The 27,763-nt window shown below is 48.6% G+C and overlaps 1 protein-coding gene across 2 annotated transcripts; it reads right to left on the minus strand.

Moving 5' to 3' along the window:
• Positions 1-198: 198 nt before the first annotated feature.
• FBXO31 (F-box protein 31) lies at positions 199-27,730 on the minus strand. 2 transcript variants are annotated; one of them, XM_071567804.1, is made up of 10 exons: positions 27,347-27,730; positions 20,406-20,477; positions 18,099-18,185; positions 13,079-13,155; positions 11,404-11,571; positions 10,638-10,712; positions 9,167-9,276; positions 8,284-8,437; positions 7,275-7,639; positions 199-5,863 (listed from the first exon to the last, which is right to left on the minus strand). In XM_071567804.1, the coding sequence occupies exons 1-10, from the start codon at positions 27,726-27,728 to the stop codon at positions 5,641-5,643; spliced, it is 1,713 nt and encodes a 570-aa protein (XP_071423905.1). In that variant the 5' UTR covers positions 27,729-27,730; the 3' UTR covers positions 199-5,640. The 2 variants fall into 2 exon arrangements, with proteins under 2 accessions (XP_071423905.1, XP_071423907.1); XM_071567806.1 differs by lacking the exon at positions 18,099-18,185.
• Positions 27,731-27,763: the final 33 nt, after the last annotated feature.

Here is a 27,763-nt window from a genome sequence, read left to right on the forward strand (position 1 = left end):
GCAGCAGGAAAGAAAACAGGGACAAAGGAAGAGTCAGGATTTCATTTTCAGGGAATCACAACTACCCACCAAGTACCCAAACAAGGTATATTAATCCCTATCATGCATTGGAAGACAAGCAGCTGCACATCAGAAGGGTGGAACTCACCCATCACTTCCCTTTGGGACAAAGAAAAAAGAAGCAAACAGAAGTAAGTTCACAAAACATTGCTTTTTATTATTTGAAATTGGAAAAGGCTCCTTGGGTAACAATGATCAGGTGTAAAAGTAACACACACATCTTGCTCAGCTTTTCAAAACCCAGGATGGAGTAGGCCAAGTGTTGGGTTTACACATCCCACTCCTCTCAAACCCACCAAGAAAAGAACAGGCAAAGCCCCATCCCTTGGACAGGGGAGCAGTCTGGGCAGGTGAGGTGTTTAAACTGTAAGTTACCATGTTCCACATGGGTATTTGTGGCATGAAACTGAGGTGTTGGATGTTAAAGGGTGTTTTGGAATGAGTGTCTCACCTTTTTCCTCCCACTGCCCTCTGTGCAAGGCAGGGATCTGGTATTTCACCTTCTTTTTTAGTAAGTACCAGGAGTACTTTACAGAGAGATATTTACACTCAAAGCCTCCAGGAAATGCCCAGATTAATCCATCAGTGCCATCTCAAAGTGGTGAGTGCAAAATACACATGGAAAGAGGGAAGGAGGAGTAGTACCAATCAATGAAAAAAAAGTGCAGATAGCTTTAATTAAGCTAATGAACACAAGTCAATCTGAGTGCTCTTTGCCTCAAAAATTAAATAGATTGCAATCCAAACAAAAACCAGAATCATACGTTTTAATTCAGCACACAAAGAAGGTCAGTAGCACTCAGTTTGGTAGCTTATTTTCCACTTCACATCTCAAATACTTCACTGTCCCTCTGGTAAGTGATGCTGAGGGCAGCACAGTCCTTTGGCAGCTGAACACAACTGAGGGTTATTGGCCACATGAGCAACCAGCTACAAGACAGAGTTAATCCATTATCATTCCCTAAACTAGCCAACTGGGATTAGACACCCCATTTCCACACAACACCCAACACTCCCATTAAATCCCACTAGTTTTAAATTAATAAAAAGCAATTAAAAGTTATCCTTGTTTAAAAGTTCCTCCAGTGACCTCCAGTCACATTTGCACAGGAATTGCCTTTCTCCCCAGTACATGTTTCCCAACAAACTGCCCTCCAGCTGCTGCTGTCCCATTCCAGATTCCCATGGCAGCACTGCTGTTCACTCCACAACAAAGCTGACACCCAAACTTTCAAGTAATTCCATATTTTTTCCTCATCCTCAGTAAAAAACAGCCTGACAAATCCCCATGGACTTCAGAGAGTCTCCTACAACCACAATGCCTGAGCACAGCACATTCACAGCTCTGAAATCAGGCCCAAGGCAAACAAACAGGCTGCAGGAGGAGCTTTGATGCTCCTGTTTTCCAGCTGGCCAAATCCATGTGTTTTGACAAGAGAGAGGAGGATCCAGGACCACAACACAGCCCAGGCACGTAAAGCCCTCACTTGTGACTGAGCCAGAATTCAGCCCCAGGTCCTGCTGTGGCCACTGGGGCCCTGCAGCCTAATTGCAAACACTTTGTTTAATCCAAAAGGCTTCTGCCAAGAGTGTTCCTACCCTTGACAAGTTGTTTTCCATCTTTGCCAGCACTTTCCACCCATCTGGGACCAAGAAATCAAGCCAATTGTCCCCAAGATTTTCTGGAGAGCCAACAGGATGAGGAGACGTCAGCACCAGGAATTTATGGCCATCTGCAAGGCACCACCACACATTATCCCTGTCAACAGCTCACTGAGAGATCCCAACAGGCTGGAAAACCAGGATTTGGGAAAGCAGCAGGGGATGCAGTTTGCTGTGCAGGGGGTGGTGCAGCCTGGACCAAAGGTGAACCAGCACAGCACAACCCTGTCCTGCTCCTAAATCTGTCCCCACTCCCCTTCCTTGTTCCCCTTTCCCAAAGATTTCAGAGCTGTGAGTTTTAACTCCATGCCATGTTATCCTGCTTTTCTCTCCAAGGACTGACACAGACACACAGAGCACCCCCAGTCTCCACATCCACCATCCTCACAGCTTCCCTCACCTCCAGACAAATCAGAGGGGATTCTATTCTGAAATGCCACAAAAACCTGCCAGGCTTGGAGCAGCAGAAGGTGAGAAAAGGTGTCAGAGGAGGAGTATTAATACAAAAATTGTTATTTCCTTTGCTCTAGACAGAACAAGGCCAGGGGGTACCAGCAGTTTTGCCTTTAATCAGGCACACCCTGACATTTTGAGGCCAACCAGGTGAGTTATAAATAAAAGGATGCCACTACAGGGGCAAAGCTGAGCTTGAAAAATTCTCCCAAGGCATCAAGACTCCACAAAACCCTTCTCTCCAGACAGCCAAGCAGGTTTTGCCTTCAGGAGACCCTTAATACTGACACTGAAAAGGTTCAGAAGGGACAAGCTACAAGCAGAAGAAACCTGGAAAAGAGCAGATGCACAACCTGTGCCAAAAGCCAAGCAACAAGTCCTTGCCCAGGTGACAAAGCAGATCTGGACTCAGCATGGAGCAAAACCCTCCTGACAACTGGTATCCATGGGTTTCCACTCCCCAGCACACTCCTGGGAAGCTGCAGGTAATAACTTTGATGAGCCAGCAGTGGAACACACCCACATCACCTTCACACACTCAGCCAAGCCATTACAACAGGTTGCAGTGTCAGGTCAGTATTTAGGACAGCAATTTAAGCCCCAGGAAAGTGCCTGCAGGGCATTCCATGCAGTCTGGATTTTAAATCTTAATTTAGAAACTTTTAATCTTGATTTTAAAATTTTTCATTTTAGTTTAAAAATGGAAATCAAAAACTGTCATGTCAGTTGTGTAAAACTTCAGGATTTGTACTTTTTGCAGGGCTATTGAAGTGGGGAGGAATCTGCATTCAGAGCTATGGATCCAGCTGAAGCAAACATGGGTTTTGGGAAAAGCAATGGGAACAGCTGCCCCAGGGGGACATCTCCCATCCCTTTAGGCTGTTAGGGAAAATACAAGGCAGCCAACACAGTGACTGCCCCAGTCTAACAGCAAACTCCAAGGTAAACTGGCCACCCAGAGTCCTAATGGACTCCCAAGGGGGCACGATGGGCTCAAGCTCTGCCAGGGGAAATTTAACTTGGAGAGCAGAAAAAAATTCTTTGCAGAGAGAGTGCTCAGGCATTGGAATGGGCTGCCCAGAGAGGGGGTGGATTCCCCATCCCTGGAGGTTTTTCAACTGAGCTTGGCCGTGGCACTGAGTGCCATGGTCTGGTAAAGGGACTGGAGTTGGACCAAGGGTTGGACTTGATGATCTCAGAGGGCTTTTCCAACCCAATCCATTCTGTGATTCTGTCATTCTATGGATGTGGCACTGAGTGAGAATCCACCATGTCTTGATCCAACCCTACTGTGATCACCAGACCAGGGCACTCTGTGCCCTGGTCTGGTGATCACAGTGGGGTTGGATCAAGGGTTGGACTTGCTGATCTGGGAGGTCTTTTCCAACCCAATCAATTCTATGATTCTGTGATTCTAATAATAGAATCATTTAGGTTGGAAAGGACCTCTGAGATCATCAAGTCCAACCACTGACCCAGCACTGAAAGTCTTCAGGTGTCCCAGAGACCTCCATCAAACCTGCACCACACCTGGAAACCTTTGTCTGCAAGATCTGCCACATGTTCTGCACAGAGCTCAGCAGCTGCAGCAAAAGGCTGAGATGCCTCAGTTTTAGCTCCAGGTCACCTCTCTGCCCACTCACTGAGGCACAGGAACTGTCACCTCCCTCTCTCCCAGCCCTGTGTGATCCAAACTGACTCTTCCTCCTGCTGATGCCCACAGGAACACCCTCTGATAGGCTGCTCTCAACCAACCTCCTCCTTTTTACAGCTTATTCACCAGGACAATAAAAACACTTAAGCTCCTCACCTCTAACACTGAGGCAGGTTTCCCACTCCTGACAAAGCTGTAGGAAACAAAGAAAAAAGTGCCCTAAATCACCTTCAAATTCCCAGAGGTTTGTAAAACTCCATCCAAAGAGACAGGAATTAATCCTGTGAGTGACATGACCTGCTGCTCAACGTCTCTGCTGGAGCCTGGATTCTCACACAGCTTGAGGGAACACACGAGAGCCAGAAATGGCAAAAAGCCCTTGTGAGAGTGAGAATAGAAGCTGCTTGCAGGCAGAGGAACCAGGCAGGGACTGAAACTTCTCCACAGAAGGGGCCTGAAACCTCCCAGCACATGTACAGGCACATTTACAAACCTAAACCTGCAGAAGATGTAAAGGCAGAGTGTTTTTTAGACACTGATCTGAGTAGAAGAGAAGGAACTTAAGAGTTTGTCATCACAGCCAGAGAGAAACTGCAACAAAGGATCATGTTAATGCTGACAGTTTGTAGCACAACTCAGAGTCTGTAGATGAGCACTGGCCAAGATTTCCTGCACAGGACAGTCCACAGGGAATCTGCTTCCTTGCCTGCAGCCCACAATTCCCAGTGGAGCTCAGATCTGCCATATAATACAAGTAACATGGAAAGAAATCAAGCTCAAAAGCTTTCTGTGGAAGCAACAATCTGAGATGACACAAGTATGACTAGAAAGGGAAGAGAAGGGTGCTGTGAGGGGAGCAGCAGCACCCACCTGTCAGCACCCACTGCAAAGGGCGCCAGAACAAGCCACAGCAACATGAGGAGAATCCCTCATCGCTCCTTTGGACTGCAAAGGGCAACCTGATACAGGAATGACACCCAACTGGGGTCACACCAGTGACAGTGACACATGGCACCTCCTGCTGCCCATCACAGACCAGAGCCAGTGGGCTCCAGCTGCCCTTATCTCACAGTTGGTTTTCTTTCTGCTCCTTCCTTTACATTTTCAGACCCACTTTAGAAAACCTGAGGTGACTCTTTCAGGTACAGTTTGAACCCATCAGCATCTGTAGTTTACACCCCTTTCCAGTTCCACAACCAGCTCCTGTAAGGAAAACAAATCATCTCCTCTATGCTCAGGGAGACACCCAGACCTGGAGCCCCAAGGACAGCACATCCATCAAGCTCCAGAAACCAGGACAATGCTACACTCACTTGCAGTGGGGATCCTCCCCTCACTGCCAAGCTGAGGGAATTTCTCCAAAGGAAACCACACTCTTCAATTCCCAAGCCAAGGATGAAGGTATCACACTGGCCTCTCTGGCACTGCTGCACCAAGAGAAAGGTTTCTCTGGAGAGGAGGACATGCTTTGTCACTGCCTGTCCCTCTGATCTGGCATTATTTTTGTCCCAATATATTCTTTTTCTGCAATAAGAAAGGTCTTTTCCTCCTCTGCAGGATCCCTTCAGCTCTACAAAGCTATGCCACAGACTGGGCAACAAGCACTGCTGGGAAGCAGCGTGGAGTGGCAGGGAGGAAAGGGCAGTCATGGGTATTTTAACTGGGGTGTGTACATTTGGGGTAAAAAGGCTTTATTAAAAGTGCATGCTTTTATCCAGAGGTACCAAGAGCAAGGAATGCCCATCCCAGCCCTGGCTGGGGGAGCGCAGCAGCCTCTGCAGCCCCGAGCCCTGTCCATCACAAACCACAGGTCAAGTCGCCAGAGACTGAATGTTCTTGAGCATTTCATCGAAAGCCTCACGGGAAGGTGCCTCAGCGTTCTGGAAGGAGACCTTGATCCTGCTGTAGAGGCTGAAGGATTTCAGCTCGAGCCAGATGAACCCGAAGCGATCGTCGTCGAAGAGCACGAACACCCCCGGCGTCCGCTCTGGGCTGGTGAAGCCGTGGCCGGCGATGAGCCCCGTCCCGTAAAAACTGCCAGGAGGGAAGAGCAAACGAGGGGTGAGAACAGCCAGGGTCACACAGAGTTTAATAAAAAAATAAACAGGCACAAAACTCTGGTGAAGCTGCTGGCAAACGCACTGCCACGTGCCACAGGACAGCGAGTTTTACGCTCGGTTCTTCTCACACAGAACGCTGTTCACTCACAGGATCAATTAGGTTGGAAAAGACCTCTGAGATCATTGAGTCCAACATATGACCCAACACCACCTGGTCAACTAGAACATGGCACCGAGTGCCACATCCAGTCTTTTCTTAAACACCTGTTGATGCCATTTTAAGACATGAAACTTTTCATGCTATTTGGAAGTTGCTGTTTTGGGCTGTTCTATTTAGCAGCTGCACACCATAATTGTTTTGTAGTTCAGCCCAGAAACCCATCTGAGATTTACTTCTGCAACTCAGGGATCAACCCAAGCCCAGAAAATCCTCACAGGAAAGGAAAGCTGTGTTGAGTGGTGACCTGAGGGGCAAACCTTGTGCAGAACTGAAGGGAAGGGAGAGAAAATCTACCAGGATCTGAGGAGATATAGAAGTCAGTCCAACCTCTGAGTGAGCAGCAGGTGGAGCAGGGTTTTATCCAAGCACAACTCAGTTGTGACAGCAGGAGCCTTCTGGGATTAACCAGCTATTGGTAGGTTTTTCCATGAGCACAGATGTTTGGCTGAAGGTCACCTGCCTGAGCCCCAGCTTTTGGGATCTTTTTCCACACTTCATTTAGTGTGATGCTTCACTGACTCCAGCTCCCATTCAACAAGGCTCTCTGCATGATTGGACCTACTGCTTGGAGTGCTCAGCACCTTCCAGGGCTGGCCCCAAGGCACCAGAGGTCAGGGAAGTGTGGGAGAGAGCACTGTGTTCCCACAGCCAAGGAACACAAATGACACACAGAGCAATGGGAAGCAGCTTGAACAGAGTTCTAAATATATGAGCTGGACAGCTCTGGGAGACAAAACACCAAAAAAGTGGTGTGTGGAACACAGGAGAGATGCTAGCTTCAGAAGGTAACAAGGATAAGATCTAGCAAGGAAGCAGGATGGCAGATGGCAGTGTGGTGGAAAAGGGAGCAAACAAGGGGTGGGAGATTGGGCAGCAGTGGCAGGAACCAGAGAGGTGGTGGACTCACCACCCCTGAAGTGCTCAAGGCCGGGTTGGATGGGGCTTGGAGCAACCTGGGCTAGTGGAAGGTGTCCTGCCCATGGCAGGGGGTGAAACAAGACGAGCTTCAGGTCCGTTCCAACCCAAATCATTCTGGGATTCTATGAAATCTGATCTCAAGGGGCTGGGAATCTGCAGGCAGGTAAATTGCACACAAATACAGGACACACCTCAAAGACTTCCCTTTCCCTTTCAAAAAGTGACTGGCACCACCAGTCCCCATTACCAAATTCGGCAGCTCCGGGGATAGTCCTCGTTCCTCGATATGACTCCCATGGGCAGCACGAAGGGTTGGGAACCTGGTGCCTCAGTCTGGGCCGTGCCGTCTGCATCAGCTGCAGTCTCTTCCCCCTTGGCACATTCTCCTCCCAGGGGGCTGGCAGCAGGCTGGGAGGGAGCCTGCTGGGAGTGCTCCTCTTCCTCCTGCCGCTGCTCCTGCTCCTGCTCCTTGCGCCGCACCTGCTCCTGCGCCTCCTGCACGATGCGCGACAGCTCGCTGAAGTCACGCAGGTTCTCGATGTCGGGCAGCTGCAGGGGGTGTGCCAGGTCGATCTCCACGGTCTGCTGCCCAGCTGGGATGTTGGGATCTCCCTACAGGAGACAGGAAGCACCAGCACAGCTGTAGGGGCAGGGAGCCATGGAGTTCAGAGCTGTATGCTCCCCACATCACCACCGACTCCTACACGGGTCACCCTATTCTACAATCACCAGCTTGGCAACAAAACAATCTGCTTGGACCTTGTTAGCTGTTCTCTGAGCTGGCCATGTCATCTCTGCTTCCCTCTCTCCCAGAAACAGTTTAAAATCAAAAGCTACAAGCCAGGTTGTACTTGCAAGGGTGAAAGAAAGTCAAAGCTGCAGCTGCATTTTGTCAGAATCCTCCCTGCAGAGAGGAAGGAGCTCACTTGCCTGACTTCAGTGAAGCGCTGCCAACATTTGGTACCTGCTCCTCAGATACACACAAGGGATCTCCAGTGACCTGCTACCAGCTGCTCACAAAAAGCAGCTGGAAGGGAGGAAAGGAAGGGGGAGCCAGATGGAGTCAGGAGAAACTTTGCAGATCAGGTTCTAGTTACTCTGCTTTGTGTTGAGACTCACCCAGTGCCTCCAATCCCCACTGAGAACAGGGTTTGGGGTGGCAACCCCTAACCACCTCCCAGACAGAGATCCCTCCTAGGCATCCATGGCATCAAGAAGGCTTTAACAAGCACCTGAGAGAAGGCAAATGCACTCACAGTGATTTTAGTCCCCTTGGCTTTCATCCCATGGAAGCTCAGCATGACAATCTCCAGCCCGTGGCTCCCGTAGGTCCCTTTGAAGAGCCCAGGCCTGATGAGGTCCTCGGGGCTGCTGGGGGGGAGGTAGATGCGGCGGTAGGTCAAGCAGTTGCTGTGCAAAATAAAAACATCAGAGAGCTTAAAACAGAATCCCTCACCATAAGGAATGTGTGTGCATTCTGCTCCCCCAGCAGCTCAAGCAGGTTGTCAAGACAGGTGGGATCTGTCTTTTCAGCAATACCAACACTCTGAGTGGATTTTGCTTTAGCCCTCTGCAAGCACTTCCTTTCTCCTTCCCTCCCTCCCTTCTCTTCTCTCCCAGTCCTTGTTAGCACACCAGGAAATTCCTGCCGCAATGTCACAGTAACCTCCTCACTCCCTGGGACTTCCAGACAACCCAAGAGTGAAGCATATTTAAATATGAGCTACAGTGAGGTGCCAGGATTGTTCTGAACTATTCTGAGGCATTAGAAGCTTGGAGTGATGGTTCAAAAACCCAGATTTCTCGGGGACTGTCTCACTTCTGCACTACAAAGCATATTGCTGACTAATATGGATAATAAGCAGCCACTCCTTGGGATCACAGGCTTTTGCTGTGTCTTCAAATTAAACACAGTTAAATGACTCAAAAGCACCTTACTGTGCATAATTATTGTACAGAACTTGGGACCTTAATCCTACTGCTGTCATTACACCTCTGGAAAGCACTGTGTGTCCCTGCAGGGAGCCTGCAGAGACAGAACATTCCTCTGGCTATGAAAGCCCATGGAAAAACCCCCATCTTCAGCACAAATGCTTGTGGAATTGCAGCAGCCTCAATACCAAGAGCTGGAGCCCTTACTCATATTGGCTGGTGTAGATGAACTTCATCAAGATGAGCTCTTGCATGTGTTCATGGAAAATGTCTTCCAGAGTCCGACCCCACTCTTCCCTTAGCCACGTCCGGAATTCCTGCAGCACAAGGAGAAAAGGGGCAAGATAAGGACATTTCAGTGATGTATCCCAGTATGACTTCACCCTGCCAGCACGTTTCACTGGCAGAGCCACAGACAGGGCACACGCTCTGCCAAAGGCAGAGGATCAGGCTGGATTTGGGAACAAGCACGTGTTGCTACAGAGCTGGCCTGGAAATAGGCTTAACAAATAGTGATAATGGTAACTGCCAGTCACCACAGGATAAACAAGCCCCCCTTCAAATAAATCCCAGGTAGAACCAATACACCTCCTCAGAATAAAAGCATAAACATCACCTGTTACTGCGAAGTAGCTCATCTACTACTTCTTTACATCCTGGTGTATCTCGCACCAACTCATTTGTGTGCCCATAATCTGACTCCCGTGCCCTGTCCTGACATGTGAAACATAAAAGGGGAAGCTTTTGAAAGGCACTGAAGGTTTAGGAGGTTAAATCCTGCTGATTTAATACTGACGCATCTCAATGCTTTGAAAGCATCTCCTGAAGTACCTCAGCTCTGCCTCTGACAAGTTAATACCCCTCACTGAGTTAGTGTGATAACAGCTTACACTGAGATAGCAGCCTACCAAGTGAGATTCCAAACCTGCTTGCTTTATCTGCCAAAGCCAGACCCTCCAATTACCATAATGCCACGCACGCTTAACGTGGCACTTTGAAAGTATTAAAGCATTTCTCATCTGCTGCAGCCCCAGAAAACACTTCACTAACCCCTTCACCCAGCTGTTTCCCATTAGCAGACAGGCATTTTACAGCATTCCTGAAGTTGATACTTCAGGAACATGGAGGCAGCTGGCAGCAAACTCCAGGACCTGGAACAGGTATTCATCCTGACACTTATACCTGCACCTTAATACAGGTATTTGAGTCAGAAACCTGCTTTGCTGGGTAGAGGTGACAGGCACAGCATAAACAACCAAATGAGGCCTTTAATCCCTCGGGCAAGATAAGCAGAGGAAAGATGCCCCACTGACCAGCAGGTATTCAAATGCAGCTGTACTTACTGTTAGGCTTGTGTTTGAAAGATCTTTATTATTCAGGCAGCAATACCACAGAGATCAGTGCCTGAAGTGTTGTGTGATGCACAAGATGTGCTGCTGTCTCTCTTTGCTACCAAACAGGAATGGTGTCACAGCAGAAGGAGGAGGGTGCTGGGGCTCAAAGGCCTGAAACAGTCCATTGGCCAAAAGCTCCCCAGCCTGGGTTTTCTTACATGCTCAAACACACAGAAGTTGAAAGGCAGGAGACCACCTCCCAGCCCAACATCAGCTAAGAGGTTGTCTGTAGAAAGGGGACACACAAAGAGCCTCAGTGCAGGCTGATGGCAGAGCACCCTTACCTCCTGCCTGCCCCCTGACATCCGATGGTGATCCGTCTGGTTGCACTTCGTGGAGAACTCGTCCTTCTTTACAATCTGTAGTAACCAAGGAGGAGAATTGAACAGGTTACAGAGCTGTCCAGAGATGCCTGGGATGATGTAACTGTTTACAGTAAATGCTTTACACAAAAATTGTTACTGAATTTGCTACAACAGAGAAATCATTAAGTGCTACCGAGAGCAGCAGCTGCAGAATAGAGAAATAAAAGCAAGAAACCCCCACTGCATTCCAATAGCAGTTTTAAGCTGCTTCTCTATTTCAACTTTGAAAAAGAAAAACAAACAACCTCTCAGGAAGTTTTTCAAAGCATCCAGCGTGCTGACTGGATGCTGCATCACCTTCTCAAGGTCTCACCTTGGAGAGAGCTGTAGAACAGGTCTGTGTGTCTGCCTGGACACATTCACCAGCTGCCCAAGGACACTTACACATCCTTTCCCCCAGGCTGTGCACATCCTGGTATTCCCACAGTGCTCCAGCCCAGCAAAAGACAGTGCAACAGCCTTGCTGTACTAGTGCCAGGGAACAAATTCAGAGCAAGGAACAGCCCACACAACTTGTCAGACACAGAATGAGTGGAAAACTGGCATCCACACACACAACAAGGTGGTGAAAGCCATAGCTCTGAAATAAAATTGTACCAGTTTTTTGATGAATCCACATGCAGAGCCCAAGAGCACACACCCTGCACACAGGACAGGTGATGCTGGCTGTGCCAGGGGAGCTCACCTGGATGTGGCCATTATGAGGTCCCTTGTGACCATACATACACTCCACTGTTGCACATTTCCTCTCCATCAGGTGAATCCTGAAGAGAGGTTTGAATCTCATGGGATCATCAACGTGAGGATCATGAGGTGGCAAGTACATCCATCCAATAATGAACAAGCCATCTACCTGCAGAGGTGAACACAAAGGACACAAAGCCCACAAGATCAGCCTTGCACGGTTTCTTAGGAGTTTGCAGCAAACTCTGGGGCTTATTCTGGCCCAGGGCAGGAGCTGCAGAACAGCTGCTGCATTTCCAAATGGCTTTCCAGCAATTAAAGCAGACCATATGCACTCCCAGCACACCCTGGGTGAGGAGGGAGAGGCTTTATTTCCAAGGCTTCCTGCACCACTGGAAAATGATCAGGCCTTTATTGCTGCAAACAACTTTGTGACGGATGCCTGGAGTGCAGGATCCAGAGGGAGAGACCACACAGCAAGTCACACTCTAATTGGTTTGAGAGCTCATGCTGGCAGATATTCCACCAGACGAGCTCTGCTTCCCGTGATTATCCCTGCCTTTTGGACCAGCAATTATTTGGCTCTGTTACTCACAGACAGCACAGGAAGCAACACTCTCCTCTGCTGAGAGGCACAAGTGCCAGACCCCTTCCTGCACTAAAAGAATCCTTCCCCTCAGGCCCTGCAATTCCAGAGGCAGGATGTTTTCTAAACAGAGAGACCAGAACAGCATCACAAAGACACTTGTCTTTATAAGGTCATGGTATCATGTAAGTACTGATGCACTTGGGTGCACTTTTATACCAGTTCATGGAACAGAATTTTGCTAAACCCAAAGGTCTCATAATTTGTTCTGCTTCCACCTGGCAGCTGTTGAACCTTGGTGCAAAGAATAAGGGCTTCAGGAAAACTCCTGGCTCAGGTCTCACCAGCACAGAGTGAGATGTTGTTCACTAACTGCTCTCCCCAGCAGCACCAGAGCTGCCAGACTCCACAGGACTTGCACCAGTACACTCTACATCTGATGCTCAAGTCTTAGGCATGGCTGGAGAAGTGTTGGAACTACAGGAAGGACAGGTGTAAGAACAGAACTTTGCAAAATGTTCAGCTGCAGGCAAAGATAATGCCCCAAGTGATGGGCCACTGCTAAAACCTTTGCTAACAGATTCCTGTGCCAGCCACTGGAATATCAGCACTAAACTCTCCATCAAGCCTTTCCCTTAAACACTGATAATGTTTTCTATGTGCTCCTGGGGTTCTTTGGGGTAGAGTTGAAAAATAAAAGGACTTTCTGGAGCAAGGTGGTGATGATGAAAAGAATCCCAGAATCATTTAGGTTGGAAAGGATTTCAGAGATCATTGGGTTCAACCTGTGAGCTGCCCCCACCTTGTCACTCAGTGCCATGTCCAGTTGTTCCCTAAACACCTCCAGGAATGGGCAGGGACTCCACCACCTCCCTGGGCAGCCCATTCCAATGTTTAACAACCTTTCCCGTGAACAAATTCCTCCTGATGTCCAAGCTAAAAGAACCAAAAACAAACCCAGAAGCAACCTCTGTGTCCAGAGGTTGATTGAGGGCTGACTGTTCAGACTTTCAACGATATGAAAATGGCCACGAGGTGTGGAAAGCACAAGAAAAGGCTCCTCAGTCCCCAGGACGGGGCACTCACTCACCACGACGTTGAGCAGTCCCCCGTAGGGCCCGATGTCCGGCTGCCACAGCCCCAGGATGTGCCGGTACCGGTGCAGCACTGGGGAACAGGGAGACACCCGAGTGAGCACATCAGGCTGAGGAACAGGGATTTGGGGAGTGAAAATCACACTGCACACAATGCTGACCAACACCACCCACAACTGCCTTTGCTAAGGAAAACTGGCTGTGTCCAACCCCAGCCAGGCAGTTCGGGAAGTGAGGCCTCCCACAGGCTCACACACATTTATTTATGTTGTTCTCTGCTCCTGTGGAGGGGCAGAACCACCTACCTCGCCAAGAATTCCCAGAAAACTTATGCAACACGGTCCCATTAATGCAAATCACATGATATACCCAGAGCTAAAACCAAACAAAAATATCTGCTGTGTCCAGTCACCAAAAATGCACTTGATGCTTCCGACTGCAAAGCAACAGAAAATAAGGGAGGGAGGGAAGGAAGGAAGGAGGGAAGGAGGGAAGGAGGGAAGGAGGGAAGGAGGGAAGGAGGGAAGGAGGGAAGGAGGGAAGGAGGGAAGGAGGGAAGGAGGGAAGGAGGGAAGGAGGGAAGGAGGGAAGGAGGGAAGGAGGGAAGGAAGGAAGGAAGGAAGGAAGGAAGGAAGGAAGGAAGGAAGGAAGGAAGGAAGGAAGGAAGGAAGGAAGGAAGGAAGGAAGGAAGGAAGGAAGGAAGGAAGGAAGGAAGGAAGGAAGGAAGGAAGGAAGGAAGGAAGGAAGGAAGGAAGGAAGGAAGGAAGGAAGGAAGGAAGGAAGGAAGGAAGGAAGGAAGGAAGGAAGGAAGGAAGGAAGGAAGGAAGGAAATTTGAATGTTTTGAAAGCATTTCCCTGCCTTGTGTAGACAAACTTGTCTCCAGAGTTAAGCATCCTTAAAACAGCCACTTAGAGCACGGGCCAAGCACACAGACCACGGCAGTTCTGGTGGTGTGACCAGGTCAGCCACGGCCTGGAAAGTTCTACAGAAGCAGCTACACCTCAGCAGTGCCCAAAAGCTGCTTCCAAGCCCCCTCAAAGCCCACAGCAGCAGGGGAGGCTTCTCTGGTCTTCATCCCAGAGCCAGGTATCCCTTCAATCCCAGCAAAATGAAGGACAAATAGGAATGTTCCAGCAAGCAGAAGGGTTGTTACAGAATGGTCTTAAACCTTCTCTCATGAGGAAACCTTAACCTGCCTCCAGTCCTTACACAGTCAGCCACTCCTTTTGCCCACAGAATTTCCTGTCTGTAACCTTCATGTGAAGACATTACATAGTCTGGCATTTTAGGCAGGAACAGCAGGATGATTATTACTCTAAAGATGGCAAGAAGACACTGCATTTGCCTAACAAGTGATGTTCATGGCCAATTCAGAAGGCCATAATAACCCAGGACTGGCTTGAAAAATGGTCTTTGCTTTTCATCAATTTGAAGGAAAAATTGTGTTCCAGTGCAGCTGTTCCACCAGCTTTGTTTCATTACCTCAGACAGCAAGAACTGGGGAGTGTTTTTATTCCACCACAGCAGAGAACTTCCACAGAAGTTTAAGACAGCAGGGAGGGATGTCCAGAGCTGCTGCCAACTGGCCTGGAGGAGCCTTTTTCCTGTGCAGTAAACAATCTCAGACTGATGGCCTGGTTTCACCCAGGGAACCAAGTGCAGCACAAACAGCACCAAGGCAAGCTGGCAATCCACATCCCCAGCTCAGGAATTACACATTAATAAATGGTTTGTGCCTGAGCTGCTCCACCCACCACAGTCTGCCTTCTACCCTGTCTGGCACTGAGCTGATAAAAACAACTTTTTTAAAATTATTTTCAGGACAGAGAACTAAGCTGTCCAAGAGGGATGAGGATGTCCCTCTAACCCAGCTCCTGTTGGAAGCAATTGTCCTGGATGCAGCTTCCTTCACCATCCAGCCCAACCACACAGAAACCTGGAGCTGCAAAGGAGGGAGGAGGCCAAAAAAAACCCCATTCACTTCCAGAAGTTACTGAGGAAAATGCTGGTACTTGGCCACGGGTCCAAACAAGTCTCAAAGCAAAAGCACAGCTCCATTTTCAAGCCTGGGGTGTCTCTGGGCTCCAGTGAGCCAGTAGCTGCATCCATTGCAGGGAAAACCTGATGAATTCCAGCTCTGGCTCTTCCTGGTGGGAGACAGGATGAATTGAGAGTTGTTTCCCTTCCTGTTCCTCGAAAGAAAACAGTACTTGGGTCTTTCTCCAAGGTTTTCCTCTGCCTGTGCTAAATCCTGCAGAAGTTTCTTGCCTATCCAAATTTCTGAGCCCACATCCTGCCAAATTGAGCAAAACCACATCCACTGGATGTTCCAGTAGAGCCTTCATCCAGCCTGGATATTACCCACATTCCACAAACAGCCTTGCACACTCTTTAGATGAGAAGGTGGCTTGAAGCCAGCTGGGAATGAGCTTGGAAATGCAGGGAATGGGGAAGGTCCTGAGCAGGAAAAACCTGATCCACTGCAACTCTGCTGGAGTCTCAGGATGCAGGAAGGTTTCTCTGAGCAAAATGAGCTGGAATAATGTCAGCAGTTGCTGTGCCCTGGTTGGTGGTAACTGAGCTGCTCAGGGACAGAGCTCAGTGTCAGGCAGGTGAGTTTAAATCCCTGGGGAAAGTGATCTGAGCTCACCTGGACTCACACTGCATGAATAGGAATTAGGGAACACTTCCATGGTAAGTCCTGGCAACAGGGTCTTAATACACAGGAGGAGAAAAGGGGGCATTTCATCTTCAACCAGATGGACTCTGAACCACAGAATCATTTCAGTTGGAAAAGACCTCTAAGATCACAGAGTCCAACTGTCCAGCCTTCTCCAAAGTAACACAAAACACCCCTAGAGAGAAGGGGCATGAGACATCAGAGGTCTGGGGCCACAGCTCAAGAATTAACAACTGAGAGAACTGCACTAAATGTCATTTGAGGCACCACAAACAGCAGATACCCCATCTCCAAAGGAATCCTTGCAGCTGGGACCTGTCTCTCCTCCCCAGAGAGCTCCTGAACACAGCTGGGCTGCCACACATGAAACTTTGTACCAGTTCCTGCTCTAGTACTGCTCTGTGTCTGTCCTGGCTCACATTAAAGTCCCCAAATCCCCTGCATGGCCCATGCTCAGCTGCTTTCCTCAGCACACCCAACTGTGCAGCATCCACCCCACTCACTGAAGTGTGTGAAAACAACATTCCAAGCACCAGTGAATTAGTGAGTGGAGTCTGCAACACTCTGCAGATTCAGAGGAGCATCAGAAATAGATCAACACTCTCTCCAAATAAATACCAAATAGTATTGGCTTCCTTAATTGATGTAAACTCACCAGTACTTCCCCCTCAACTCCAGCTGAACACTGAGCACTAATCCAAAGGTTTAACTATTCTTCCCCCAACACAACACTAGGAGGGAAAGAACAGTTAATCCAGAGCAGCTTCTGGCCTGAGGAAGGCAAATCATGATCTCTGAAACATCAGCAGAATGTTTCCTAGAGACAGAGATGGTGCTTAAAAGGATTCACTGTGCAGAGAGGGAATTACTACGGGAACACTCAGCATTTTTCCGTGGGAAGGGCTGTGGATCCACCTGCAGCTCACCTGGATCAAGACAAAGCTTTTCACCAGTTCAAAGCTTATTCAGAATTGCTTTTGGGAGGGCATCAGAATACTTTCCTCTAAGAAAGAAGCAATTCACAGACGGCAAAGTGCTCCTGCTCTGGGAACAGAGACCCCCTTTTTGCACCCAGTCAGGACAATAATCATGATCCAGTCAGGGCAATATTCCAACTCATGACCCGATCAGGGTAATCTTCTTTCTAGCTCAGGACCCAGTCAGGACAATATTCTAACTCTGGACCCAGCCAGGACAATATTCTAACTCAGGACAATATTCTAACTCTGGACCCAGACAGGACAATATTCTAGCTCAGGACAATATTCTAACTCTGGACTCAGTCAGGACAATATTAACTCAGGACCCAGTCAGGACAATATTCTAATTCAGGACCCAGTCAGGACAATATTACAACTCAGGACAATATTCTAACTCTGGACCCAGCCAAAACAATATTCTACCTCAGGACAATATTCTAACTCAGGACAATATTCTAACTCAGAGCCCAGCTAAGACAATATTCTAGCTCAGGACCCAGCCAGTACAATATTCTAGCTCAGGACCCAGTCAAGACAATATTCTAACTCTGGACCCAGCCAGAACAATATTCTAACTCAGAACAATATTCTAACTCAGAGCCCAGCTAAGACAATATTCTAGCTCATGACCCAGCCAGGACAATATTCCAACTCAGGACAATATTCTAACTCAGGACCCAGTCAGGACAATATTCTAACTCTGGAACCAGCCAGAACAATATTCTAATTAGGACAATATTCTAGCTCAGGACAATATTCTAACTCAGGACAACACTCTAACACAGAACCCAGCCAGGACAATACTCTAACTCAGAGCCCAGCTTGGACAATATTCTAACTCAGGACAATATTCTAACTCTGGACCCAGCCAGGACAATACTCTAACTCAGGACAATATTCTAGCTCAGGACAATATTCTAACTCTGGATCCAGTCACGACAATATTAACTCAGGACCCAGTCAGGACAATATTCTAATTCAGGACCCAGTCAGGACAATATTCTAACTCAGGACAATATTCTAATTCAGGACCCAGCCAGGACAATACTCTAACTCAGGACCCACTCAGGACAATATTCTAGCTCAGGACAACACTCTAACACAGGACCCAGCCAGGACAATACTCTAACTCAAGGCACCTCCAAAGGAGACCAACAGACCTCAGTGCCTGCCCTGCTCACCGTCACCCCACAGGGTCACCCCACAGGGTCAGGACGCTCTAACGCACAGCAGGAAGCAGTGCCAGCTCCCTGCCGTGCCAGGTTCAAGCCACCCCACTTGCCCCGAGGCAGGGCACACTCCATGCAGCAGGTGTGCGTGCTCAGGGCAGGAAGCAGCAGGCAGCAGGTACGTACGGCAGGTGTAAACATCTCTGTACTCCATGTGCTCGTAGTCGGGAAGGATTTTCATAAAACGCCCCGACTTCACCCGTGGGTTTATACCTGAACAGACAGAGCAGGGTAAGTGCCAGCAAACTCTGCTCCACTGCAACCAGCACCAGCAGTTTGATGGGTTTGGAACAACCATGAAGAAAAGCCCAACTCTCTTTGGACTTTCCTTCTAGTTGTTTCCATCAGCCCCAGTCTCAGGGACACCCCGTACCTGTAACAGGATTTCTCACACAGAACTTGGCATGTTCCAGATTCCCACAATGTTTACAAGTGAATTCAAAGTGGAATCAAGGTCCTCAAACTCTGCCCTGCTGCCTCAAGAAGACAAGTAACTCCATGGACAGTGGCCCAGCCCTTGGATTAGTTCTGCTTTCCAGCACTAAAGCTCAGTTTCCTATTTCCCACACTTCTTCTTACAGAAGCAAAGTCAGTGGATGGAAAAGTTTGTGAGTCCTGCCAGTAGTCCCAAATTAACTCCTCTGCAATTAAAAAGGTTTATGGGACTGCAGTGAAAATGGGGTGACAGCACCAGGAAACTGTTCCACTGAGTGTTTGGTTCAGGGCAAAGTGATGGATCTGGGCAGGAAAGCCGAGATGGTGCATTCCTGAAAGCCAGAAACAGCTGCCAAGCATTCCAGCTTTGGAGTAACCACCACTAGGTGGGATTGCTGGATGGATATGGACACAGACCTTACACAGTCGTGTAATAAAGACCATCACAGAGGTGGTTCTCACACATCAGGTGTGACTCTGCCAATGGATGCCAGGGGTTTGGTGCAAAGGAAGACTGAAAACATGTGTAAGACAGATCAGTTCAAAGTTATTAGACCAACAAACTGATTATAGACACTGGAAATCACTCAACCTGAAAAAATGAGAGTATTTAGGAAAAGGATCACACAGATTTACCCCCTTCTCATTCCCTGGGTGACTCCCCACAGCCATGGCTGTGAGATCCTGGGATAGAGAGACCACTCTCCTGAGCCAGCAAGGCCATTTTTACACATAACTTGTGCATAAAACACAATAAATATCACTTTAATATATCTGAATCATGAAAGTATTGCAGTGAAAAGGACTACAGGTTATGGAGAGAAATTGTCACATTTAAAACTGGTAATGAAGAACCAAGATCTGACCTGGTGTGTGGTGTCTGGCTGTCACCACCCCAGGGCCACACAAAGATATGGGATTAAATGGGAATTAAGGGAGGTCTTGAGTGTTAATGAGACTTCTCTGTGCACATCCAAGTGCTGGCTCAGCATCACTCAGCCCCACTACCCAGGAAAATCAGGGAGTTCCACTCCTGGTGTACTGATTGGTAAAGACAGACACTAGATGATGAAATAATTTTCCTGTGGATGCTTATCAAGCCTATTTAAATGGGATTTAAACTCCTCTATCCATTCTTCTGAGCATTAAGACCAGTGCTTGAGGTCATTACTGCTTCAGGGTTCAGCAAATGCAGGATGTGAGCCAGATTTTGGGTCTGCAAAACCTACAGAGACCTCTTTTGTTTCAGAAAGGAGGAATTTCTTTGAGCAGCCAAAGCCACAGCTCATGTGCTGCAGGTTAAGCCTTGGCTTTGGGAGTTACCACAGGTAACTCTCTCAAAAATCTGTGGTGGGGAAAAGAGACAACAACAGCTTGGCAGTGCTGGTGTGGGATCTCCTGGGGCTTCCCAAGGCTCTCTGAGCCTGCAAAAAAGCAACATCTGGTGACAGGGAGACAGCCCCTCCATGGATCCAGGCTGCACTCAATCCTTAGCCCACCCAGGTTTCCCTCATCCAATGATGGCCCCATCTGCCCCTCCTGTAAGGCAGAAGATGGCACAGTGGGGCAAAGGAGCTGGGATGCCACTCCCACAGACATCTGGGGCATCCCAGAGGAATCCTCAGACCGTTCCCTACAGCCCTTTCCCACTCTCCCATTAACCATGTTCTTTCACTGAGATCAAGGCTTAGAAAAAATACCCATTAATTCCTCAGCAAGACCTGAAAATGGCAAAACAGGCTGAAACCCCCTCAGTACACTTTATTATAAAGTCAAATTACCTGCTCTTTTCCCACCAAAGGATTGGGAGGCACAGAAATCCCAACTCTTGGCATCTGCTTAGTATTAAATAAACCTCCAAACATGTCAAGTTCCCAGATGAAACCCCTGCCAGCAGCAACTTAAGCCATCAAAGTTTAATAAATATTCAACATTTGGATGCTCTCAGAAGTGGCACTAAGCAAGGCCATCCAGATTTGTATCAGCTTCAGCACTTACGTTTGGCGTAAACATCTCGACAGGACACTCCTGTGATCTCCAATTTCCTCAGGTTTTCACAGACTCCATACTCTGCAACAACAGGGATAAAGTGTCAGCTCTGGCACAAAGGGGTTTGTACCCAGGGTCTGGATATCCACAGCTTGAGCAGAGCTGGAATCTGATTAGGTGCTTTCTTGAAGCTGCCAAAGTAAACCCAGGATCTCATTTCTGCTTTAAAAACAGAAATTAGATGTAATTTCATTGTGGAATCCAACACATTTTACAGGCAATGCCTGCAACAAACACACCATAAGGCACAAACAAACAGAGCAAAGTCACAGCTGCTTACACCTCGACCAGAAAGAGTGTGAAATGTGGGAGACATCCTCATTCCAGCTGGGATTGAATGCCTGTTTAGATCAAATCATGACTGTGTGTAGTAATTATCCACTCCCACTGAGGTACCCAACAGGGAAAACTGCTTATTAGGATCCTAAAGAAAAGGTCACAGACTTGAAAAAGAATGAAATGGAGACATAAAACAGGCATCAGCATGTACAAATATGGTTACACTTGAAAGCAGATCGGGTTGGGAAGGGGCTGTTGTACAGTGAAATGCCTTTGATTGTTACAGAACACCCCGAAAACAAAGCCAGTCGAGATCTCAGAGCAGCTTTGAAGCACAAAATGAGATTCTCTCCTTTCATTTTCAGGAAGTCAACGTCAAACTTCTAAGAAACTTCAAATAAAATAAAGGCAAGTACTAACATCTCAATGCCAGAAATCCTCAGAAAACCAGGGGGAGGAAATGAGAGGAGGGAGATCCCAAAAAATCAGCGGCAACAAAACCCACCCTACTGCAGTGACCCCGATAGATCTCAGAGTGGAAAACTGCCCTCCTTGACATCAAAGACACCCATAGCACAGCTCAAAATCAGCTTTCCTCAGCAGCACAAACATCTGCCAGATACTTGACACAAAAGTGTATCTGTGCAGACCCTCATCAAACCATTAAATATGGAACTTATCTTGGGTTGAGCGTCCTTGAATTAACAATCGACGGCGGCTGCCAAACACCACCTAAAGCTGGAAGTGAGAACTCAGCTTTCATACACAAGAATAGCAGAAGTTTCCCTGAATTAATTCAACTCCCCATGCCTATAAATACACTTCCATGATGATAAAGCACACACAGGGCTTCCCTGTCAGCCTGTCAGCGGGGAATACACGTCCTGCACTCCACTCTGGGGAAGAGCAAGGTCAGGGAAGGTGAGAGTGGGCAGAAGGCACAACAAACACGCTGCCCTTCATCCAGAGATCACAGAATCACAGAATCACAGAATGGATTGGGTTGGAAAAGACCTCTGAGATCATCAAGTCCAATCCTTGGGCCAACTCCAGTCCCTTTACCAGATCATGGCACTCAGTGCCACGGCCAAGCTCAGGTTAAAAACCTTCAGGGATGGGGAATCCACCCCCTCTCTGGGCAGCCCATTCCAATCCCTGAGCACTCTCTCTGCAAAGAATTTTTTTTCTGATCTCCAACTTAAATGCAAAGGTCAGTGGCAGAATTCCTGCTGGCTGCCATGGCCAGACCCAGAGGAATCTCTGTGTGTTACCAAAGGAAGCACAATTAGCCTGAGGGCCCAGCTGAGCTCACAGGGCAGAACAGCCCAGCACAAACAACATTTAGTGCTGGGGCTCTGCCAGCTGAGCCAGCACAGGGAAACCAGAGCTCCAGTGGAAATCCAGACCCTCCCTGTGTGCCCATCCCTCCTGCCAGAGCTCTCCAGGTTTCCCACAGCTGCTCTGCACGTGCACACACGTGGGCACCACATCCAAGGGATGGAGGGAACAGAACGTGGGCACCACATCCAAGGGATGGAGGGAACAGAACGTGGGCACCACATCCAAGGTATTGAGGGAACAGAACGTGGGCACCACATCCAAGGGATGGAGGGAACAGAACGTGGGCACCACATCCAAGGGATGGAGGGAACAGAACGCGGGCACCACATCCAAGGGATGGAGGGAACAGAACATGTCCTCAGCTGATTGGAAAGGGAGAGGCCTTTGGAAGGAGATGGGAACACTCTGGTCAGAACCTGCTGTTGGGAAACAGGAACTCTTTCCATGTAAACAAACACTCCCCTGGCCCCAGGACAGGTAAGATGTGCCCTTTGCAGACTGAAGTCAGTCACTGAAGGGGACAGACCGTGGAGCCTCCTGCCCAAATGGCACCTCCAACAGCACTATGAGCACACTGACACTGCCTCTTCCTCCAAAAGGGGCTGATTTACCCCAAAACATTTCCCCCAGATCTGTAAATCACTCTGAGCACAGGCTCAGTGCAGTGCCATGGGAGATCTGCAGATCTGCCACCAGCAGGTATCTCCAAACAGGGCAGGGTGGGAAGTGCTTTGATATCCAATCTCTAGCCCAGTTTCATCCTGATAAGCTGCAGTGAAATTCTATGAAAGCCAAACCAGTATTAAAGTGGTTCTAATTCAAATCTTTCCTGTAAAGATTTAAATTTCTTCCAAGTAACAATAAACTCTTTGAAAAAATAACACAAAAATTTCAGATTGCTCCATTGCTACACTCTATTTGGCATTAAATGTTGAAGGCTTATAAGGAAGCCTGAAAAAAAATCTTATCTTAATGTGGTTTAACACTCATTTTATAACTAGTACTTATCTTGTTTTGGTCAGCAAACAACTACAGAGAGTGAAAATGCCACAGTGATGGCTGAGTTCCTTCAGTGCATCATTCCAGCTCTTCCAAACCAGGAGCTGTTCACACCAGGATGGCCTTTTGATGGGAAAAATTAGTCTTTTGCCCAAAAAACCCCTTCCAAATATCTTAGCCAAGAAAGCTGGCTACCTCTTTTTAACCCAGAATTCAAGAGGGACATAAATTAACAGTAACCAGAGCTCCAAGATAGCTACAGAAAAATAAAATTGGTGAAGTTTTCTTCACAGAGAATATAAATCCTTTTCTGAGAAAGCTCTGAAGAGCGTCCTGGAAAATTCCACTTCAGTGCAATTAAATCTATTTTAAGGAAATGTATCTCAGTGCAGCAGCTCACCCAGTAAAGTATTTTAAGGAGTTAATAGTCACAGCAATTTGCACCAGTAGAAAATGGCTACTTAATCCTGCTTCAAAAGCAGGGATGGAAATTGGTTTTCCAGTTCCCAGCTGACCAGCTGGAAAGGCTGTTGGAGTGGGTTTGGAAGGAGTGCTTGACTGATTTACCAAACACAGTGACAGGGTGTTGTTTCCATGGTCACATGCACTGGAATTTGAAGGGCTTGGAAAAGCAGCTTCCATTTATTATGATCTGCACTAACACTTTGGAAGTGTCATTTATTCCCTGCCCTGTTCCCAACACTTCCAAGCCTCACATTCCCTTCTCCTCCACACCAGAACCATGTCATGCTGAAGCTGAAAAAGCAAACAAGGCTCTTCCATCCCAGGCTGGGAAGAACCCCTGTACTAAGATCAAAGACCAAATTCCTGCTTTTTTCCCCACTTTTCTCAGCATGGCACTGCCATCTTGTGTGGACATCCACAATTCAGAGGAAATTGGGATGTCTGGCATCCATTGCTGAACTTCCACTGTGTCCTGACTAATCAAGTCCTCCAATTATTCCTGGATAAATGCATGTTCACACGGCTGGACATGGAACAGAGGGCACAGAAACTCACTGGATTATTCCAGACACCACAAAAATGGAAGAGTCTCAGGTTAGCACCTCTGAAATACCACGTGGACAAGTTTGGAACCTGCTTCTTGTTTCCAAAGGCTGAACTATCAGATTAAAACACACCAAGTCCTCTCCCAACACTCCTCCCAGGGGAAAGTTTGTATTTACCACTCCTGTGTGGATTCTTTGGAGCCTTGTGAGAGCTGAACTCCACCCAACAGTCTCCTCAGAGTGTATAAACCACATCTCCCACTCTTCCCACTTTTCTCCACAGGCACCTCTTTCCATAAAACTTGAAGGGTCAGAAACCTCAACACCTTGGCTGACATTTTCCAGGAGGTCCAAAAGCTGTTGGGGTTGTTTTCACAAATAAAAGCTTTTCCATCTAAGCTCTAGAGCTTGTTATTCTGCATTACTGGGCTGCTCTCCCAGGTGTTCTGCTGCACTTGCCTTGTCCTGGAATAAGAGAAAGGCAGTTTAAAATGGACAGCCCGTTTAAAATGGACTGTCAGGTGTTAACCAAGGTAGGTCAGGCCACCAGCCAGGGTGAAACAGGCTTTAATTCTGCTCCTGCTGCAGAGATCAGCAAGCTCCTATTTATAGAAAACACGGAAGTGACTGCAACCCTCTTCTTGCCAAGGAAGCAATTCAGAGACATTGTTTACCCCAAACAGTTGCAATGATAAAAGGACAACGGCCCAAACAGCCCTGTCAGTGTTACACAATTCCTGGTTATTCCCAGTGCTCTCCCAGTTCACAACCAGCAGCAAAAGCCACTCCATTTTCAAGCAGGCAAAGTCCTCTGGACACTTGGAATAATCACAACATGTTTTCAGGACTAATCTACAGCAGTGCAAGAACAGCCCAACACTCCAGGGACTGAGTGTCCCATCCAACCTGGGACACAGCCAGGCTGTTCCTTCCTCCCAGCACTGCTCCTGTCCAAGACAAAGTAAGAAATGGCCAAAGCAAAGCACTGCAACCACCACCAGCTCCTCTCAGAGAAGCTTCTCTCTGTTCTGTTTAATTTTAGGACTGACTTTCCTGCCTCTTCACTGCTGTGCATTTCAGAAAACACGAGTAGTTCTGCACATGCAACTGACACCAAGCTGAAGTTTATCAGGTTCTTCTGGAACATCACCATGGACTTTGATGATCCCTGTGGATCCTTTCCAACTCAGGATATTCCAGGATTCCATGATCATCATCAGGCTTCAGAGTGAATAAGCCACCAACACAAGGAGTATTCTTGGAGAGGCACAAGTGCTCTCACTGTTTTCAGAACATGCAGCCTCATGAGAATCAGACAGATAAAAACACACACTTCAGCACTGACCTCAGCTGGGAAGTGGCTTGTTTTTAGAAAAAGATACAAAAAATTATTACATTTTATGTTTGACTATCACACAGCACAGGGTTTTCTAAATTTTATCTGTGTGTTTATACACTAACACCTGACATAAGCCTCTAAAACACAACCCAGTTTGATACTCACACATAGAACTGCTCAATGCTGCAGTCCCACCACCACAGGAACTGTGTTCACTGCTCTGCAGAGCAATGCAAAGCACCACGAGCAGCCCAAACAGGGCTGGTTGGAAGATTGTTGTATCATTTTCACACATGTAGGAAGGTTTTTTGGCCAGGAACTTGCCCTGCATCTGCTCAGCACAGCCTGGACACCTGTGGTACATCACCTTCCTCAGTCACACCAGCAGCCCCACAGCATGTTGTCTGATATGCTGGGAAACATGAGACAGTGTGCAAAAAGAATCAAAAATTGCTTTATGCATCTCTCACCTGGCTGTTAGCCAAGGGCCATGACAGAAAGTATCTCCATACCTTCCCTTTCCATCCAGTTTAACCTCAGCCACTGTTTCCTGACCTGTCAGCTGAGCTTTTGAACACTGTTTTATCCACTGGCAAGAAAATCCAAGGAACAGACACAAATTTGATAAATAAATATATTTCAGTGGTTCCTTTACAAGGTAACCTAGCCTGTATTTAAGTTATATACATTTCTACACAAACATTTTGCCAGGACCATAACCTATTAAATTAATTAATCAGTGAAATTTTGCAAACCATTCATTAAACACACAAAGGCCCATGAGGGCTTTATGTCACTAGAGGAGTATAAGGAAAGAATGAACCCCATTTTATTAACCTGTCTCCTAAAACCAGTGTTAATTTACTGGGGCAATGCTGAACTAAGAAATAAAAATGCTTTGGTTTACATTTTCTAGGTACAGCCTTTGTATTGTCCAAGGGGTTCTTGGATAGTGCTGATAAGGCATGAACTGATTCCTGCAAGGCTTCACAAATTCCAGCAGATCCCACTGCAGGCAGCCAGTGACATACTCAAAGCCTTCATCCCGATGCCCTCACTGGTATTAAAAACAGAAAACAGACAACAAGGAAATATCCATGACTTCATGTGCTGGCAGCAGAAGCACCTGGCAGGATCACAGTGTTTGGAGAGCTGATGAGCACAGCAAGGCAGACCTTGGAGGGTGGAACAAGCATTGGATTAACAAACAGGACAGAGTGACACTGACGTGAGGACGAGGTGTAAGGAGTGAGAGCTGCAGGCTGAGGAAAAACCACCCGCAAAGCCTTCCCGTTACTGCAGCACAGCATCCTCGCACCAGGGATGCTCCTCGCACCCCGGGAAATGCACACACCAACCTGGATCCCTCCACAATTCCCGAAGGGGTGACCTCTCCCAGGCCTGCCCTCCTCCGTGCACCCACCGGCCCGCAGTGGGCTCGGTATCTGCTGTGCTCCCACGGCTCCAGGACCCCCAAGAGCCCCTTTGTCGCCCAGTGCAGGGACCGAGCACTCCCTGCCCCAAACGCCCCATCCTCAGGATCCACCCAAGGACACCCTACATGGAGGCATCACCTCCCATCCCATTCCTCCCCTCCAGCTGCCCCTGGGGCACAGCCCCAGCTCCCTGCCCTTCGCCAAACGTCATCCCTTCTGCAGTAAGTGCCACCAGCAAGGGGCAGTGCCCAGCGGACCCGAGCTGTGCCCTCTTCTCCACCCTGCACACACGGAGCGCTGCGTGCCCCTGTCATGGCACCCCCAGCCTCCATCCCTGCCTGCATCCCTTCCGGACCGCACTCCTCACTCCATCACCTCCCCGCACACTCCACGTCCTCCTGCACCCTCCAGGCCCTGACCTTGCACCCTCGGACCCATCTCCCCGCGGCACCCCGGGGCGCTCCGTCCCCTCGGGCCGGGCGGTACCTTCGCGGCAGCGCCGCCGCCAGATCGTGTCGGTGCGGAGGATGCGGCGGAAGGTTGTGCAGACTCGGGCCAGGCTGGGCAGGTCGGTGCCGGGCAGGGAGCCGAAGATCTGCACCAGGAGCTCCGGGGGCAGCTCTAACAGGGACAGCGGGGCCCGCCCGGCAGGGCCGACCTCGACGGGAGGCGGTGCGGGCCGCCCGCCCTCGATGCGCTCCGCCGCCTCGTCGTCCTCCGTGACGCCGCCTCCGCCGCCCGCCTCCTCGGGGTCGGTGTCGGTGTCGGGCTCGCTGTCGGCGGCCCCTCGGCGCTGCTCCCTGGCCGCGCTGCGCCGGCGGCAGCCGCGGGCCGGCCCGACCCCGCACAGCCGTGCGCACACCGCCATGGCCGCCGCCGCTCTGAGCGCCCCGCCGGGCCGCG

This window comes from Pithys albifrons, chromosome 12 (assembly GCF_047495875.1).
Source record: "Pithys albifrons albifrons isolate INPA30051 chromosome 12, PitAlb_v1, whole genome shotgun sequence".
NCBI classification, from domain to species: domain Eukaryota; kingdom Metazoa; phylum Chordata; class Aves; order Passeriformes; family Thamnophilidae; genus Pithys; species Pithys albifrons.

Excerpts from the sequence above, each read along its gene's own strand:
- FBXO31 (XM_071567804.1), bottom strand. The coding sequence starts at position 27,728 with ATGGCGGTGTGCGCACGGCTGTGCGGGGTCGGGCCGGCCCGCGGCTGC. Across the intron at positions 9,277-10,637 it reads TGTCAGGGGGCAGGCAGGAG|GAATTCCGGACGTGGCTAAG; the intron begins GTAAGGGTGCTC and ends CTTGTGCTGCAG. Across the intron at positions 8,438-9,166 it reads ATCTACACCAGCCAATATGA|CAACTGCTTGACCTACCGCC; the intron begins GTAAGGGCTCCA and ends TATTTTGCACAG.